Below are 17,367 nucleotides of genomic sequence, written 5' to 3'. Positions count from 1 at the left end.
GGATTACACAAAGATATCTCAATTAATATCTTTAAAACCGATTGTTCGACACTCTCTAACGTGGTGGACAGATCACCATTGTTTAATTCAGGGGGCTTCTTTTGTGCTTCCGACCTGGACTGTGATTTCAACAGATGCAAGTCTCACAGGTTGGGGAGCTGTGTGGGGATCTCTGACGGCACAAGGAGTTTGGGAATCTCAGGAGGTGAGATTACCGATCAATATTTTGGAACTCCGTGCAATTTTCAGAGCTCTTCAGTTTTGGCCTCTTCTGAAGAGAGAATCGTTCATTTGTTTTCAGACAGACAATGTCACAACTGTGGCATACATCAATCATCAAGGAGGGACTCACAGTCCTCTGGCTATGAAAGAAGTATCTCAAATTTTGGTTTGGGCGGAATCCAGCTCCTGTCTAATCTCTGCGGTTCATATCCCAGGTGTAGACAATTGGGAAGCGGATTATCTCAGTCGCCAAACGTTGCATCCGGGCGAATGGTCTCTTCACCCAGAGGTATTTCTTCAGATTGTTCAAATGTGGGAACTTCCAGAAATAGATTTGATGGCGTCCCATCTAAACAAGAAACTTCCCAGGTATCTGTCCAGATCCCGGGATCCTCAGGCGGAAGCAGTAGATGCATTATCACTTCCTTGGAAGTATCATCCTGCCTATATCTTTCCGCCTCTAGTTCTTCTTCCAAGAGTAATCTCCAAGCTTCTGAAGGAATGCTCGTTTGTTCTGCTGGTAGCTCCGGCATGGCCTCACAGGTTTTGGTATGCGGATCTTGTCCGGATGGCCTCTTGCCAACCGTGGACTCTTCCGTTAAGACCAGACCTTCTGTCACAAGGTCCTTTTTTCCATCAGGATCTGAAATCCTTAAATTTAAAGGTATGGAGATTGAACGCTTGATTCTTGGTCAAAGAGGTTTCTCTGACTCTGTGATTAATACTATGTTACAGGCTCGTAAATCTGTATCTAGAGAGATATATTATAGAGTCTGGAAGACCTATATTTCTTGGTGTATTTCTCATCATTTTTCTTGGCATTCTTTTAGAATACCGAGAATTTTACAGTTTCTTCAGGATGGTTTAGATAAAGGTTTGTCTGCAAGTTCCTTGAAAGGACAAATCTCTGCTCTTTCTGTTCTTTTTCACAGAAAGATTGCTATTCTTCCTGATATTCATTGTTTTGTACAAGCTTTGGTTCGTATAAAACCTGTCATTAAGTCAATTTCTCCTCCTTGGAGTTTGAATTTGGTTCTGGGGGCTCTTCAAGCTCCTCCGTTTGAACCTATGCATTCATTGGACATTAAATTACTTTCTTGGAAAGTTTTGTTCCTTTTGGCCATCTCTTCTGCCAGAAGAGTTTCTGAATTATCTGCTCTTTCTTGTGAGTCTCCTTTTCTGATTTTTCATCAGGATAAGGTGGTGTTGCGAACTTCTTTTGAATTTTTACCTAAAGTTGTGAATTCCAACAACATTAGTAGAGAAATTGTGGTTCCTTCATTATGTCCTAATCCTAAGAATTCTAAGGAGAAATCGTTGCATTCTTTGGATGTTGTTAGAGCTTTGAAATATTATGTTGAAGCTACTAAATCTTTCCGAAAGACTTCTAGTCTATTTGTTATCTTTTCCGGTTCTAGAAAAGGCCAGAAAGCTTCTGCCATTTCTTTGGCATCTTGGTTGAAATCTTTAATTCATCTTGCCTATGTTGAGTCGGGTAAAACTCCGCCTCAGAGAATTACAGCTCATTCTACTAGGTCAGTTTCTACTTCCTGGGCGTTTAGGAATGAAGCTTCGGTTGATCAGATTTGCAAAGCAGCAACTTGGTCCTCTTTGCATACTTTTACTAAATTCTACCATTTTGATGTATTTTCTTCTTCTGAAGCAGTTTTTGGTAGAAAAGTACTTCAGGCAGCGGTTTCAGTTTGAATCTTCTGCTTATGTTTTTCGTTAACTTTATTTTGGGTGTGGATTATTTTCAGCAGGAATTGGCTGTCTTTATTTTATCCCTCCCTCTCTAGTGACTCTTGTGTGGAAAGATCCACATCTTGGGTAATCATTATCCCATACGTCACTAGCTCATGGACTCTTGCTAATTACATGAAAGAAAACATAATTTATGTAAGAACTTACCTGATAAATTCATTTCTTTCATATTAGCAAGAGTCCATGAGGCCCGCCCTTTTTTGTGGTGGTTATGATTTTGTATAAAGCACAATTATTCCAATTCCTTATTTTATATGCTTTCGCACTTTTTTATCACCCCACTTCTTGGCTATTCGTTAAACTGAATTGTGGGTGTGGTGAGGGGTGTATTTATAGGCATTTTGAGGTTTGGGAAACTTTGCCCCTCCTGGTAGGAATGTATATCCCATACGTCACTAGCTCATGGACTCTTGCTAATATGAAAGAAATGAATTTATCAGGTAAGTTCTTACATAAATTATGTTTTACTTCTATTTTCTAATATGCTTCATTCTCTTGATATCCTTTGATGAAAAACCTATCTATATAGATCATTAGCTGCTGATTGGCTGGCTGCACATAGATGCCTTGTGTGATTGGCTCTCCCATGTGCAATGCTATTTCTTCAAGAAAAGATATTTGAAAAATGAAGTAAATTAGATAATATAAATTGTATCCTCTATCTTAATCATAAAATAATTTTTGTTGGGTTTGTCCTTTTAACATGGACTCTCTGCTTGGGCATTGCATCCCACATGTAAATCCATAGGTTGTGCATTATCTTACCAAAGAAAACAAAATTTATGTTCTCTGTTCTAAATTGCACCTTGTTTGTACCCTGCTTTTTGTCTTTCCTACCTAATGTTCTTTTCTCTGCTCAGCTATATGTAAACCGAGGAGAGGTGGGTGGGATTAAAGCTTTTTTTTTGTGGGGTTTTGGCCTCCACCTAGTTGCAGGAAATATATCCGACTTGTTATGGACTCTCCTCATCCCAAAAGAAACAAATTATCTGGTTTTTTTTTTTTTTTTGTTTGATATTTCTAAATGTGTGTTGTTTTTTTTTTCTTGGCTATAAGGTACATCCTTACTCCCTCTACAGAGCATCCACCTTATGGCATAAATGGTTGTAAAAGCTTCTCTGGGATCTCTTTTGTTCAGAAATAGCAGACATATATGGCTTTGCCATTGCTTTTTGGTAATGTAAAAGGTAGCAGTGAAGGTGTTAATTAGGTAGATTGTAAGGTTAATTTTAGTTTAGAGGTTAGCCTCCCACCTGACACTTCCCACCCCCCTCTAACTGCTATATATACACACGTGTCACTCCCACAGACAGTCTGCAAGTATGCAGTTTTACAATTTTTTATTTTTTTTTTTATTTTTTTATTGTTTCTTAGTGTAGGATTACCCCCTTACCTTCCCACCTCCCTGAGCCCTCCCAAAAAGCTCTTTAACCCTCCCCCTTCTAACTAATTCTGCTATCTTAGGTACTGGCAGCTTTCTGCCAGCACCCAGTTATCTATAAAATAAATGTTTCTTCACAACAGAAGGACCCTCTGTGTTGACCCCATATTAGACGAAATCATTTGAATTAGTAATGGTAGGACAAGAGGATATAATTTGTGTAATTTTAAAATGCAGGATTAGTCTATGGCACCTAAATATATATATATATCTTCTATCATCAGTACTGCATATATTATCTTTTCAATGTGATACATGGTATTGAGTGTAGCTCATGATTGGATTTGGAGCTTTCTAGATTTAGAAACTTTGTAAAATGCTCTCTCACTTTGTTCACTAAAATCAGGGGGAAAATACTGTAACCAGGTTTTTCTTTTCCACAGACTGAGAAAGACATTCTGCTACGAGATGAGCTAGAAGAAATCCAGACGTCCAACTCCTCTCGCTTCAAGCTTTGGTACACGTTGGACAAAGCTCCTGAGGGTAAGTCATATGTGGCCGATGGTCTTTGCCCTTAGCATTGTTATCAATAGCTTAATTGTGTGTCTGACTTGGTTAAAACTATTTGGAAAACTCACATTTTATTACTCTGTTAGTGCTGGAGCAGCCTTGTGATCTGCCCTTGTCACGCTCTGTGTGATAGGGCGACTCTCCCAGATTTTCATTAGTACCCCCTTCTATTTCTTGCGGAGTCTGTTGCATGAACACGTTTTGTATTCACGTTTATACTGAATTTAAAAGGCCCTTTATTGACTTATAATAATTTAGCAAGTTCTGAAAAGTGAAGTTCAGTTAAATAGCTTGAAATTACTTTTAACTATGTTTACCTGGTATTCTTTGCTTTGGTCAGTTAGAGGCCAAATGGAATATATCTCCTGCACTGATCTAAGCAATCACTCTCTCTCATGTAGTCAGGCATACTGCAGCATTTTTGAAGATTGAGAAAAAAAAAGTAAATATTGACTTATTTTATATTTCAAAATACATGTTAATGCCACTTTCTCCAACATAGGTGTGTCCGGTCCACGGCGTCATCCTTACTTGTGGGATATTCTCTTCCCCAACAGGAAATGGCAAAGAGCCCAGCAAAGCTGGTCACATGATCCCTCCTAGGCTCCGCCTTCCCCAGTCATTCTCTTTGCCGTTGTACAGGCAACATCTCCACGGAGATGGCTTAGAGTTTTTTGGTGTTTAAATGTAGTTTTTATTCTTCAATCAAGAGTTTGTTATTTTAAAATAGTGCTGGTATGTACTATTTACTCTGAAACAGGAAAGAGATGAAGATTTCTGTTTGTAAGAGGAAAATGATTTTAGCAACCGTTACTAAAATCGATGGCTGTTTCCACACAGGACTGTTGAGAGGAATTAACTTCAGTTGGGGGAAACAGTGAGCAGACTTTTGCTGCTTGAGGTATGACACATTTCTAACAAGACTCTGTAATGCTGGAAGCTGTCATTTTCCCTATGGGAACCGGTAAGCCATTTTCTTAGTTTAAGTAAAAGAATAAAGGGCTTCATTAGGGCTTAAAAAACTGGTAGACATTTTTCTGGGCTAAAACGATTACTTTACTAAGTATATTTGGCAGATTATTACTTTTAATAGTTGTTAAATCTTGGGGATTGTTTTAATAAAAACGGCAGGCACTGTATTGGACACCTTTTTCACTGGGGGCCTTTTCTAGTCATAGACAGAGCCTCATTTTCGCGCCTCTAATGCGCAGTTGTTTTTGGAAAGCATGGCATGCAGATGCATGTGTGAGGAGCTAAGAACCACTGAAAAAGCTTATAGAAGGCATCATTTGGTATCGTATTCCCCTCTGGGCTTGGTTGGGTCTCAGCAAAGCAGATACCTGGGACTGTATAGGGGTTTAATGTAAAAACGGCTCCGATTCCGTTATTTTAAGGGTTAAAGCTTTCAAATTTGGTGTGCAATACTTTTAAGGCTTTAAGTTACTGTGGTGAAATTTTGGTGAAATTTGAACAATTCCTTCATACTTTTTCACATATTCAGTAATAAAGTGTGTTCAGTTTGAAATTTAAAGGGACAGTAACGGTTTTATTGTAAAACGTTTTTTGTGCTTTGTTGACAAGTTTAAGCCTGTTTAACAGGTCTGAACCATCAGATAACGATGTTCTATATGTATGAAAGCCAATGTGTCTCCCCATTTAAATATATGTGATATATTTGTGTCATAATGTCCAAACAAAGTAGGGATAATAATGCCATAGATATGATATTGCCCAAGATGATTCCTCTAATGAGGGGAGTAAGCATGGTACTGCATCATCCCCTTCTGTGTCTACACCAGTTTTGCCCACACAAGAGGCCCCTAGTACATCTAGTGCGCCAATACTTATTACCATACAACAATTAATGGCTGTAATGGATAATTCTATTGCATGCATTTTTTTTCCAAAATGCCTACTTATCAGAGAAAGCGTGATTGCTCTGTTTTAAACACTGAAGAGCAAGAGGACGCTGATGATATCTGTTCTGACATACCCTCACACCTATCTGAAGGGGCCAGGAGGGAGGTTTTGTCTGAGGGAGAAATTTCAGATTCAGGGAAAATTTCTCAACAAGCAGAACCTGATATTGTAACTTTTAAATTTAAATTTCAACATCTCCACGCACTACTTAAGGAGGTATTATCTACTCTGGATGATTGTGACAATTTGGTCATTCCAGAGAAATTAGGTAAGATGGACAAGTTCCTAGAGGTTCCGGTGCCCCCCGATGTTTTTCCTATACCCAAGCGGGTGGCGGACATAGTAAATAAGGAGTGGGAAAGGCCTGGCATACCTTTTTGTCCTCCCCCTATATTTAAGAAATTAGTTCCTATAGTCGACCCCAGAAAGGACTTATAGCATACAGTCCCCAAGGTCGAGGGGGCGGTTTCTACTCTAAACAAACGCACTTCTATTCTTATAGAAGATAGTTGTGCTTTCAAGATCCTATGGATTAAAGGTTAGAGGGTTTGCTTAAAAAGATGTTTGTTCAGCAAGGTTACCTTCTACAACCAATTTCATGCATTGTTCCTGTCACTACAGCTGCGTGTTTCTGGTTCGAAGAACTAGAAAAGTCGCTCAATAAAGAATCTTCGTACGAGGAGGTTTTGGACAGAGTTCAAGCTCTTAAATTGGCTAACTCTTTTTTATTTTAGATGCCGCTTTGCAATTAGCTAGATTAGTGGCGAATAATTCAGGGTTTGCTATCGTGGCGCGCAGAGCGCTTTTGCTTAACATCCCTTTCAAGGGTAAAACACTGTTTGGCCCCGACTTGAAAGAGATTATTTCAGACATCACTGGGGGAAAGGGCCACGCCCTTCCTCTGGATAGGTCTTTTAAGGCTAAAAAGAAGCCAAATTTTCGTCCCTTTCGCAGAAACGGACCAGCCTCAAATTCTACACCCTCTAAGCTAGAGGGTAATACTTCTCAAACCAAGCCAGCCTGGAGGCCGATGCAAGGCTGGAACAAGGGTAAGCAGGCCAAGTCACCTGCCACTGCTACCAAAACAGCATGAAGTGTTGGCCCCCGATCTGGGAAGGATCTGGTGGGGGGCAGACTTTCTCTCTTTGCTCAGGCTGGGGCAAGAGATGTTCAGGATCCTTGGGCGCTAGAAATAGTTTCTCAAGGTTATCTCCTGGAATTCAGGGAACTACCCCCAAGGGGAAGGTTCCACGGGTCTCAATTATCTTCGAACAGGCATTCTTACACTGTGTAGAAGACCTGTTAAGCATGGGAGTGATTCATCCTGTTCCATTAGGAGAACAAGGGATGGGTTTTTACTCCAACCTGTTCATAATTCCCAAAAAAGAGGGAACATTCAGACCTATTTTAGATCTCAAGATTCTAAACAAGTTTCTAAGGGTTTCATCATTCAAAATGGAAACCATTCGAACGATCCTTCCTACCATCCAGGAAGGTCAATTCATGACCACGGTGGACTTAAAGGATGCGTACCTACGTATTCCTATCCACAAGGACCATTTTCGGTTCCTAAGGTTCGCCTTTCTGGACAAGCATTACCTGTGGCACTTCCATTCGGATTAGCCACTGCTCCAAGGATTTTCACAAGGGTACGAGGGTCCCTTCTAGCGGTGCTAAGACCAAGGGGCATTGCAGTAGTACCTTACTTGGACGACATCCTGATTCAAGTGTCGTCTCTGTCAAAAGCAAGGGCTCATACGGACATTGTCCTAGCCTTTCTCAGATCTCACAGGTGGAAAGTGAACATAGAAAAAAGTTCTCTGTCCCCGTCAACAAGAGTTCCCTTCTTGGGAACAATAATAGTTTCCTTAGAAATGAAGGTTTTTTCTGACAGAGGCCAGAAAATCAAAACTTCTAAGCTCTTGTCAGGTACTTCATTCTGTTCTTCTTCCTTCCATAGCGCAGTCCATGGAAGTAATAGGGTTGATGGTTGCGGCAATGGACATAGTTCCTTTTGCACGAATTCATCTAAGACCATTGCACCTGGGCATGCTCAGACAGTGGAATGGGGATTATACAGACTTGTCTCCGACGATACAAGTAGATCAAATAACCAGAGATTCACTCCGTTGGTGGCTGACCCTGGACAACCTGTCACAGGGAATGAGCTTCCGCAGACCAGAATAGGTCATTGTCACGACCGACGCCAGTCTGGTGGGCTGGGGGGCGGTCTGGGAACCCCTGAAAACTCAGGGTCTATGGTTTCGGGAAGACTCTCTTCTCCCGATAAACATTCTGGAACTGAGAGCGATATTCAATGCTCTCAAGGCTTGGCCTCGACTAGCAAAGGCCAAATTCATAAGGTTTCAATCAGTCATCATGACGACTGTTACATATAACAACCATCAGGGGGTAACAAGGAGTTCCCTGGCGATGGAGGAGCATCCGGGGGAGTGGGAACTCCATCTGGAAATCTTTGCCCAAATAACTCAATTATGGGGCATTCCAGACTTGGTTCTGATGGCCTCTCGTCAGAACTTCATGGTCCCTTGTTATGGGTCCAAATCCAGGGATCCCAAGGCGACTCTATTGGATACAATAGTAGCACCTTGGATCTTCAACCTAGCTTATGTATTCCCACCGTTTCCTCTCATTCCCAGGCTGGTAGCCAGGTTCAATCTGGAGAGGGCTTCGGTGACCTTGATAGTTCCTGTGTGGCCACGCAGGACTTGGTATGCAGACCTGGTGAATGTGTCATCGGCTCCACCATGGAAGCTACCTTTGAGACAGGACCTTCTTATTCAGGGTCCATTCGAACATCCGAATCTGGGTTTCCTCCAACTGACTGCTTGGAGTTTGAACGCTTGATTTTATCAAAGCGTGGGTTTTCAGATTCTGTAATAGATACTCTTATTCAGGCTAGAAAGCCTGTAACTAGAAAAATTTACCATAATATATGGAAAAAATATATCTGTTGGTGTGAATCTAAAGGATTCCCATGGAACAAGATAAAAATTCCTAAGATTCTTTCCTTTCTACAAGAAGGTTTGGAGAAAGGATTTTCTGCGAGTTCTCTGAAGGGACAGATCTCTGCTTTATCTGTTTTACTTCACAAAAGGCTGGCAGCTGTGCCAGACGTTTAAGCGTTTGTTCAGGCTCTGGAGTCTTAATCTAGTTCTTTCAGTTCTTCAAGGGGTTCCGTTTGAACCCTTACATTCCATAGATATTAAGTTATTATCTTGGAAAGTTTTGTTTTAGGTTGCAATTTCTTCCGCTAGAAGAGTTTCTGAGTTATCTGCTCTGCAGTGTTCTCCGCCCTATCTGGTCCATGCAGATAAGGTGGTTTTTACGTACTGAGCCTGGTTTTCTTCCGAAGGTTGTTTCCAACAAAAATATTAACCAGGAGATAGTTGTACCTTCTTTGTGTCCGAATCAAGTTTCATAGAAGGAACGTTTGTTATACAATTTGGACGTTGTCCGTGCTCTAAAATTCTATTTAGATGCTACAAAGGATTTCAGACAAACATCTTCCTTGTTTGTTGTTTATTCTGGTAAAAGGAGAGGTCAAAAAGCAACTTCTACCTCTCTATCTTTTTGGCTTAAAAGCATCATCAGATTGGCTTATGAGACTGCCGGACGGCAGCCTCCTGAAAGAATCACAGCTCATTCCACTAGGGCCGTGGCTTCCACATGGGCCTTTAAGAACGAGGCTTCTGTTGATCAGATATGTAAGGCAGCGACTTGGTTCACCGCACACTTTTACCAAATTTTACAAATTTGATACTTTTGCTTCTTCTGAGGCTATTTTTGGGAGAAAGGTTTTGCAAACCGTGGTGCCTTCCATCTAGGTGACCTGATTTTCTCCCTCCCATCATCCGTGTCCTAAAGCTTTGGTATTGGTTCCCACAAGTAAGGATGACGCCGTGGACCGGACACACCTATGTTGGAGAAAACAGAATTTATGTTTACCTGATAAATTACTTTCTCCAACGGTGTGTCCGGTCCACGGCCCGCCCTGGTTTTTTAATCAGGTCTGATGATTTATTTTCTTTAACTACAGTCACCACGGTATCATATGATTTCTCCTATGCAAATATTCCTCCTTTACGTCGGTCGAATGACTGGGGAAGGCGGAGCCTAGGAGGGATCATGTGACCAGCTTTGCTGTGCTCTTTGCCTTTTCCTGTTGGGGAAGAGAATATCCCACAAGTAAGGATGACGCCGTGGACCGGACACACCGTTGGAGAAAGTAATTTATCAGGTAAACATAAATTCTGTTTTTTATATAAATGTTATTTTCCTACAGAATGGAATTACAGCCAAGGTTTTGTCAATGAAGATATGATCAAATCCTCCCTCCCCCCTCCTGGTGACGATGTCCTTGTTCTCATGTGTGGGCCGCCGCCAATGATCCAGTACGCCATCAACCCCAGCCTGGATAACCTGGGTTATGCCCAAGACCGGAGATTTGCTTATTAGAGCAAAAGTGCTTCTCCCTTTCTGTGTTTGTGAGAAAGCCAAAGCTATTGGTTTACTGGGAGCAACAAGAAAGTCTTCTGAAAGCCTTTGGCAAAAGCTTGTGTTAACCTAGAGATCCTTGTGTTATTCTTTGTTCCAAAACATATTGACATTTAGACACCCTCCTTTGGTCATATTATATTGTGTAAGTGGAAAGATGATGCATTTACCTAATGTGTATATACTCTGTTATTGTACCATCCTCACGGGCTTCAGCACCATGAAGCAGTTAACATTCTTTCATTTGGAAAGATAAAGCCTAGATCTGTAAGATTGTTCATAACTGCTTGTTGGATTTTGTGTCTGTCACAGGTTCTCAGGCAGCCGGCAGTAACTGTCTACTGGTACATGTTATACTTGGAGATGTTAGAAAAGGACCAGCAAACACTAATATATACATCAATCTGACAATCTACAAAAAGAAGCAATTGCACCAAATTAACCAGGCAAAATCCATTCCATAACAGGATAAACACCTTGGTGAATGTGACATTTTTTGTTTGTTTTTTAAATTCTAGTTTTGTCCCAGTTATGTCACTCCTTTAAAATAAGAATGAAAAGAACAAAGTACATAAACACATTTATAATTTAAATACGCTGAAGTGAAATATATATTATATTTAACGGATGATTTTTTTTTTCTTTTTTTACCCAGTTTGTTTCACAAATGAATTTGCTGAGCATGTAATTATTATGAATATTAATGTACGAACCTGGCAGAGGGTTTTTTTTCTCCTTTAGAAATGTCTCCAGTATATAATGACCTGCTCGGTATTTTATAATTTCTTTATAAAACTATATATGTATCCATTTGCACTATATCCTGTTTAAAACTTGCTCTGATCTCTGCTGCTTTACAATCTGTAGAGGATTTTATTTGATCTCAGAATACAAACGTAGGCGTTTGTTTAGCTCCTCGCTTTGCAGGTAAGGCCAATGAAGTAAAAAAAAAAAAAAACTGACTATTTCAGGCACTTCCTTGCATAAATCACTATTCTTTATCTTAACCTATTTAAGCAATTCCAATCACAAACTTGACCATTTACTCTTTCATTAACACTACATAATACTTGTACCACCCTGTACGTATAACATCCTATTACTCTGTTGTGGGGTCACAATATGTATCTGTAGAGAGATCGGAGGCCATCCTTATACTGAGTACGGTTGCTTGATCAGAGTATCAGGTAGGGCTTTCCTGACCACCTTAACTGATCGGGTTCCTTGTAAAGTCACTTTTCTACACCAATTACATGTGCTAAGAATGGAAAGTCAGGTTGTGACAAACTCTTAGTGTGTCAGAGGCTTGATTTTTCTCTGGGAACAGCTGCCATTGACTGCTGAAATTAATAAAAAAAAAAGGGGGTTTTTATGTATTTTCCGTTTTAGGTTACAGCAGTTCTCAGTAAATATATATCCGGCAGCTGGTTAAATAAGGTTTAACTATGCTCTGCACTGGATGTGCAATTTACTATTTGTTACCATCCAAAGTCATCTTTCACTGACGGAAGAAAGTTCTCTCTTGCTTTTATAATACAATTGACAACTCTCTAATAATTGAGTTTGTATTTTAAAACAATACCATAACATCATTCATTAGTAATTAGCCCAACACATCAGATAATGCACCTTTGGTTAGAACAGGTTATCACATAGATAATGTAAATAACATTCTCATAGCATTGGGATTTTGTGAGTTTACAATACCTTTAGCTTGCATATTCCAAGATGGGGGGGAAAGCTTGACATATCTATTGATGTTCCATTTAACATATTACTGCCCACTGTCTGGATTGTCGTTAACCTTCTGTTTAAATCTATTAGAATAATCTGCTCTGTGACACATCTTGCTAACATCAGACGTGCAGATTTGTCGTATTTAATGACATTAAAGAGCCAGTAAACCTTTATGTAGTATGTGGCTGACAGCTACAAATGTCTTGTATAGATACAGAGTATCACACCTTTTTAAATCCGCTGCAAGTAAAGCTTCAGCAGCCGTTCCCAGGCTGAGACAGGTTTTTGCTATATTGCACGTGTCGGTACCTGTATGTACAGCTTTATGAAGCAGATACACACGTGCACTCTCGTCCCTTAACCCAACAAACTAAGGTAATTTGGATCACGCTGGATAACGGGTTAAGGGATGCAAGTCCACAAGCACGGCTTGTTTGTTTTAGGGAAGCTGTGCAGAACGGTCATGAAAGAACTTTAGAAAGCGAATACCACAAACGGTAGCTTTATAATTGGCTGTACCACTGTCTGTTAAAGGGACAGTCAACACCAGAATGTTGTTTAAAAAGATAGATAATCCCTTTATTACCTATTCCCCAGCTTTGCAAAACCAACACTGTTATATTAATACACTTTTTACCTCTGTTATTACCTTGTATCTAAGCATCTTCTGACCACCCCTAATCACATGACTTTTAGTTATTATCTATCGACTTGCATTTTAGCCAATTAGTGCAGTGTCTGCCACTAGCGTGATCACAATGCTATCTATACGGCCTACATGAGCTTGCTCTCCCCTGCTGTGAAAAGTAAATAAAATAGAGGCGGCCTTCAAGGGCTTAGAAATTATCATATGAGCCTTCCTAGGTTTGCTTTCAACTAGAATACCAAGAGAACAAAGCAAAATTGTTGATAAAAGTAAATTGGAAAGATGTTTAAAATTACATGCCCTATTTGAAAAATGAAAGGTTTTTTTTTTTTTTTTTTTTTTTTTGGGATTGACTGTCCCTTTAAGTAAAAAAAGAACCAGTTGCATCTTGGCAGCTACAAATGTCCTTTATAGACATAGATTAGCTGTAAGCCACACTCTACTAAAAGCCCCAAAAAAATTCCCTTAAATAGTAAAAATCATTAAAGGGACACTGAACCCAAATTGATTCTTTCGTGCTTCAGATAGAGCATACCATTTTAAGCAACTTTCTAATTTACTAATATTATAAATTTTTCTTTGTTCTCTTGCTAAGGAGCCAGACAATTTTATGTTTAGAACCCTGGACAGCACTTGTTTATTGGTGGGTGAATTTATTCACCAATTGGCAAGAACAACCCAGGTTGTTCACCAAAAATGGGCCGACATCTAAATTTACATTCTTGCTTTTCAAATAAAGATATGAAGAAAATTTGATAATAGGAGTAAATTATAAAATTGCTGCTCTAACTGAATCACGAAAGAAAAAAATTGGGTTCAGTGTCCATTTAAGCAAATCCATGTGGACAGTTACTCTATTCCCAGTTTGTGCAGACCACTTGGCCTTCTAATCAGTTGTCACTGTGCTAGAACTACACATCTGGGAAGGCATGTGAATCATTTGTGATGATCCGAATGTGGGAGAAGGTATCTGCTAGAGGCCTTAGGCTCTCTTTCCGAGCCCGATTCCTTTTTGAGACCTGGATTTGCACAAATGTTAAGGTGTTGCACTTTCACAAGAAGTAATCTGGCTCTAAAAAGAGCTGAAGGCCACAAGAGGCCGCCTCCTTCTGCATTCGGATTATGGTTAAAGATCTGAATGCACATGCCTACAGGGAAGTACAATCCTAAACTTCTTCTTTGTAACCCGTTGTGGTTTTATTTATTTTTTCCTGTTCTGATATGAGCATGCTATCCTAAAATCTTTACTCATGTAAACTGAGCAAGTATAGGACAACTACACACGGTTATGTTAACCTAAAGAAAAGTTTACATTTTAAGTTACTATATGAATATGAGCAGTATTACTTCTGTCTCTACAAGGAGTCGTTGCATGTCTTGCAATACATCTCCTTTTTGTTTTATGATACCTTGTTAGTTATCGTAAGTGAGCTCCGGGGCATGCACGTGTCGTTAGCCATCTGGCTGCAATGTTGGCAACAATGTTATACATAGTTGCAGAGACTTGCCATAGAGTACTAAAGACGCATGCACACTCCAGCCTACCTAGCTTTACTCATCAACAAAGGATGAGCACATCTGATAATGGTGGCAAATTAGACATTTTGTTTAAAATGCCAGCTCCATCTAAATCATAAAGGTTAGACGTGCATTCCGTAGTTTTGTTCAGTGCTGAATGCAGAAGAAGGTGGCTGCTTGTGGCATTCGGCTATTTTTCAGAGCTGGATTTCTTCCTGTAAAAGTGCAATATACTAAGATCTGGATTTGCACTGATCTTAGTGAGTTGCACTTTCACAGGAAGAAATCCAGGTGCACATGACTTGGTAAAGTCAAAAGCAAACCTTTTATGTCCTTTTTAAGGGAAAGTAGCCTTTTATGGAAAAACATGATCATTGTATCATCGGGGTAGATCTCCGTAGAGCACTTATAAACAGTATACTTCGTTATGTGAATGTATCTTTTTAATTAATGGTAGCCATTGGAAGAATAGCCGTGCAAGACTGGGGTACAAAGTCTTGTGGTTCTCTGTGAGCATTTAGACATTTTATCTGTGCCTTAGATAAGTTCACTATGCTGCCTGAGTAAGAATTATATATATTTTACCATAGACGTAATAAGTAGCCATGTACAGAACAGTATCACAGTATTATATGGACACTTGTAACTATTACCTAGTAATTATCACAATATGTCAGTGGCACTTACTGTGTTAGAACATTTTAATCCTATGGCTTGCTCTGTCACTCAATGACTAGATAGTTTTGTAAGAAGTTTGCACCTTTTTGGCACTTCTGTGGGTGAGGTAAATATTATCTAAGATGTTTTCTGTGTGTAGTTTGAAATAAATGCATGATCTAGTAGGTGTATTTTAAAGACAAAATAAAGAACGATACGTTGGGTGGCTACACATACATCTATAGACAACTAAGTACAAGATGGAAGCATTATTAAATACTAGAACAAATGGCCACACATTAAGTTTAGCAGGTGATAGATTTCAAATTAATATGAGAAAATGGCACTTAAAGGACAGTATGATATGGATGAAATCTAGTGGAAATGGTGAGCATTAGCCCAGGATGCGATTCTAAGTTTCATTTGCATACATGAAGGACAGTTCTGAATAGAGTAGACCTCAAACAAATGTGGGAAGGTGGACCAAAAGATTCTAAGATTCCATCAATTTCTATGTTCTTGATACACGTGGACTTGTGTGGCTGAGAAGGAATATTTGACTTGCCTTGGCAGTATATAGCTAATTATTATTACTTTATTTTTTTTATTCCCTCTCTTAAAAAAAATAAAAAAAAAATAATCTTGCAAGTGTCATATCTAATAGTCAATCTTTTCCAAGACCATCAATATACACACAAGATCTTGGTTAGCATTTGTCTAAAGCTTTCAATTCCATAGCCATGAGATTTGTTTTAATATTTCAATCTTTTTATCTTGTGTTTCATTTTGTGCTAGAAATTCGCTCATCCAGCTATGTTTGGTATTGTGTTATTTCTCTTTGGAAAGCACTACATATTAGTAAATGTTAAAATGCGTTGATCTTTGTTGTCCATATAGATTTTACCTAACCTCTATTAGAAGGCTTGTTTGTAAACTCCTCCGCTCTCAAAAGATTAGTTATGTGACAACAAAGTCTACGTTTTCAATTGAAGTGCCTTTGTATAATTCGGTGCATGAAGTATTTCCTCTTATGTGCTTCACAAAAGAGTTGTCTGGTCAGATTACATTTGTAACATTTACCAAAGAGTAACTAATAAAGATGTATTTGCTTTTATCAATTTTGTCTTGATTTTTGTAGGGAAAAAATTATACCCAAAACTGTAACAACAATATTTGAATGAGCATAAAATATCTTTTAAAAATATCCAGACAGGTTCCAAGTGAGGTTTTAGTTGCTTATTTGGAACTGAAATACCGAGGTTCTGATTTACTGGTACAAATGGGAGTTTGTTCACTGGAAAATTCCACCATCAAAGTTGATGGACTGAAATGGACACACTTGTTGGGTCTGTGGTTCTTATCTGCCAACAGAATCTACGTTTCTATGAGATTCAATGTACATTCATAGAAAAATAAATCCCTGCTATAGGTGCACAACTAGCTACTTATGAAAGAAAACAATTACCACCAGATTTCTCATTAGGCACTGACATCCGGTTAGTTGTGTATGAATTCTTCCTCACAGAAAACCAGGTTTGCCCAATATGAATCAATTAGGTATGCTTTTTTTTTTTTTTAAATATTTGTTAAAGGCACATTAAATACTAAATACACTTAGTTCCAAAATTGTAGCACCTATAATTAGAGGAAGGTGCATAAATGTTTTTAATCTCCCTTTAAAGTATTAGCAGATTGCTGAAGCCACTGCCGCTCAGTGCTCCACCAGAGTCAAGTGCTCACTAAAAGTCCCATGAGCTATTTGAGTGGGTTTGCAAATTAAAGTAGTAGAAAAAAAATCAAATAATATTACAGCTTCAACTTTTGGAAAGCAGAGTTTGGCAGTGTTTGCACAATGGGACCTGCTGCTGTATGGTTGGTGACAGTCACATCACTTTAGGAAACAGGGTTGATTCCAAGCTTGATGATCGTGTTTACCAGCTCCTAATGTGTCTTTTTTTTGACAGGAGAGATTACAATGTAAACACGAACACTATTTTTGTATTGGAATAAGATTGGATATTGGAAAAGTGACCCCTACTTCTGCGTTCCAGCTGTGATACAACTGGGAGACTAAGCGCTAGGGAAAAGCACCTTTAGCTGTATGCAAAAGGTTTCCTAGCAAACCTTAGAACAGAGAATGGAAAGGGGGAGGTTGTACAGAGCGCCTACACAAAAGGCTAAGGTGGCTAAAATAAGGGATATTTAATGAAATACGTTGTGGGTAAGAAACTTACAGTATAAAAATACAATATACATTTAAAAACATGGATTCATGCGTTAATAAATATCAGTCCTGAAAACAGCGATGTTACTAAAAACAGCGGTCCTGCTAAGAACAAAGATCCTGCTAAAAACCAAGTGTAGCAATCATTAATACAATAGGGTGATAACAGAATCTGTAAGCGTTTATGAACGCGTTAACAGAATAAATAAG

At 39.1% G+C, this 17,367-nt stretch overlaps 1 protein-coding gene across 1 annotated transcript in view; it reads left to right on the top strand.

Annotated features, from left to right (window-relative positions):
• LOC128664262 (NADH-cytochrome b5 reductase 3) overlaps positions 1–16,047 on the top strand; it is an 81,215-nt gene extending 65,168 nt beyond the window's left edge. Inside the window, exons 8-9 of the mRNA XM_053719081.1 lie at positions 3,811–3,910; positions 10,164–16,047. Of these exons, the coding sequence (XP_053575056.1) occupies positions 3,811–3,910; positions 10,164–10,336 (273 nt within the window). The 3' untranslated portion in view covers positions 10,337–16,047. The remainder of the gene's footprint in view (positions 1–3,810; positions 3,911–10,163) is intronic.
• Positions 16,048–17,367: the final 1,320 nt, after the last annotated feature.

The sequence above is a fragment of the Bombina bombina genome, chromosome 6, assembly GCF_027579735.1.
Source record: "Bombina bombina isolate aBomBom1 chromosome 6, aBomBom1.pri, whole genome shotgun sequence".
NCBI classification, from domain to species: domain Eukaryota; kingdom Metazoa; phylum Chordata; class Amphibia; order Anura; family Bombinatoridae; genus Bombina; species Bombina bombina.
This window is presented reverse-complemented; position numbering and strand designations above follow the sequence as displayed.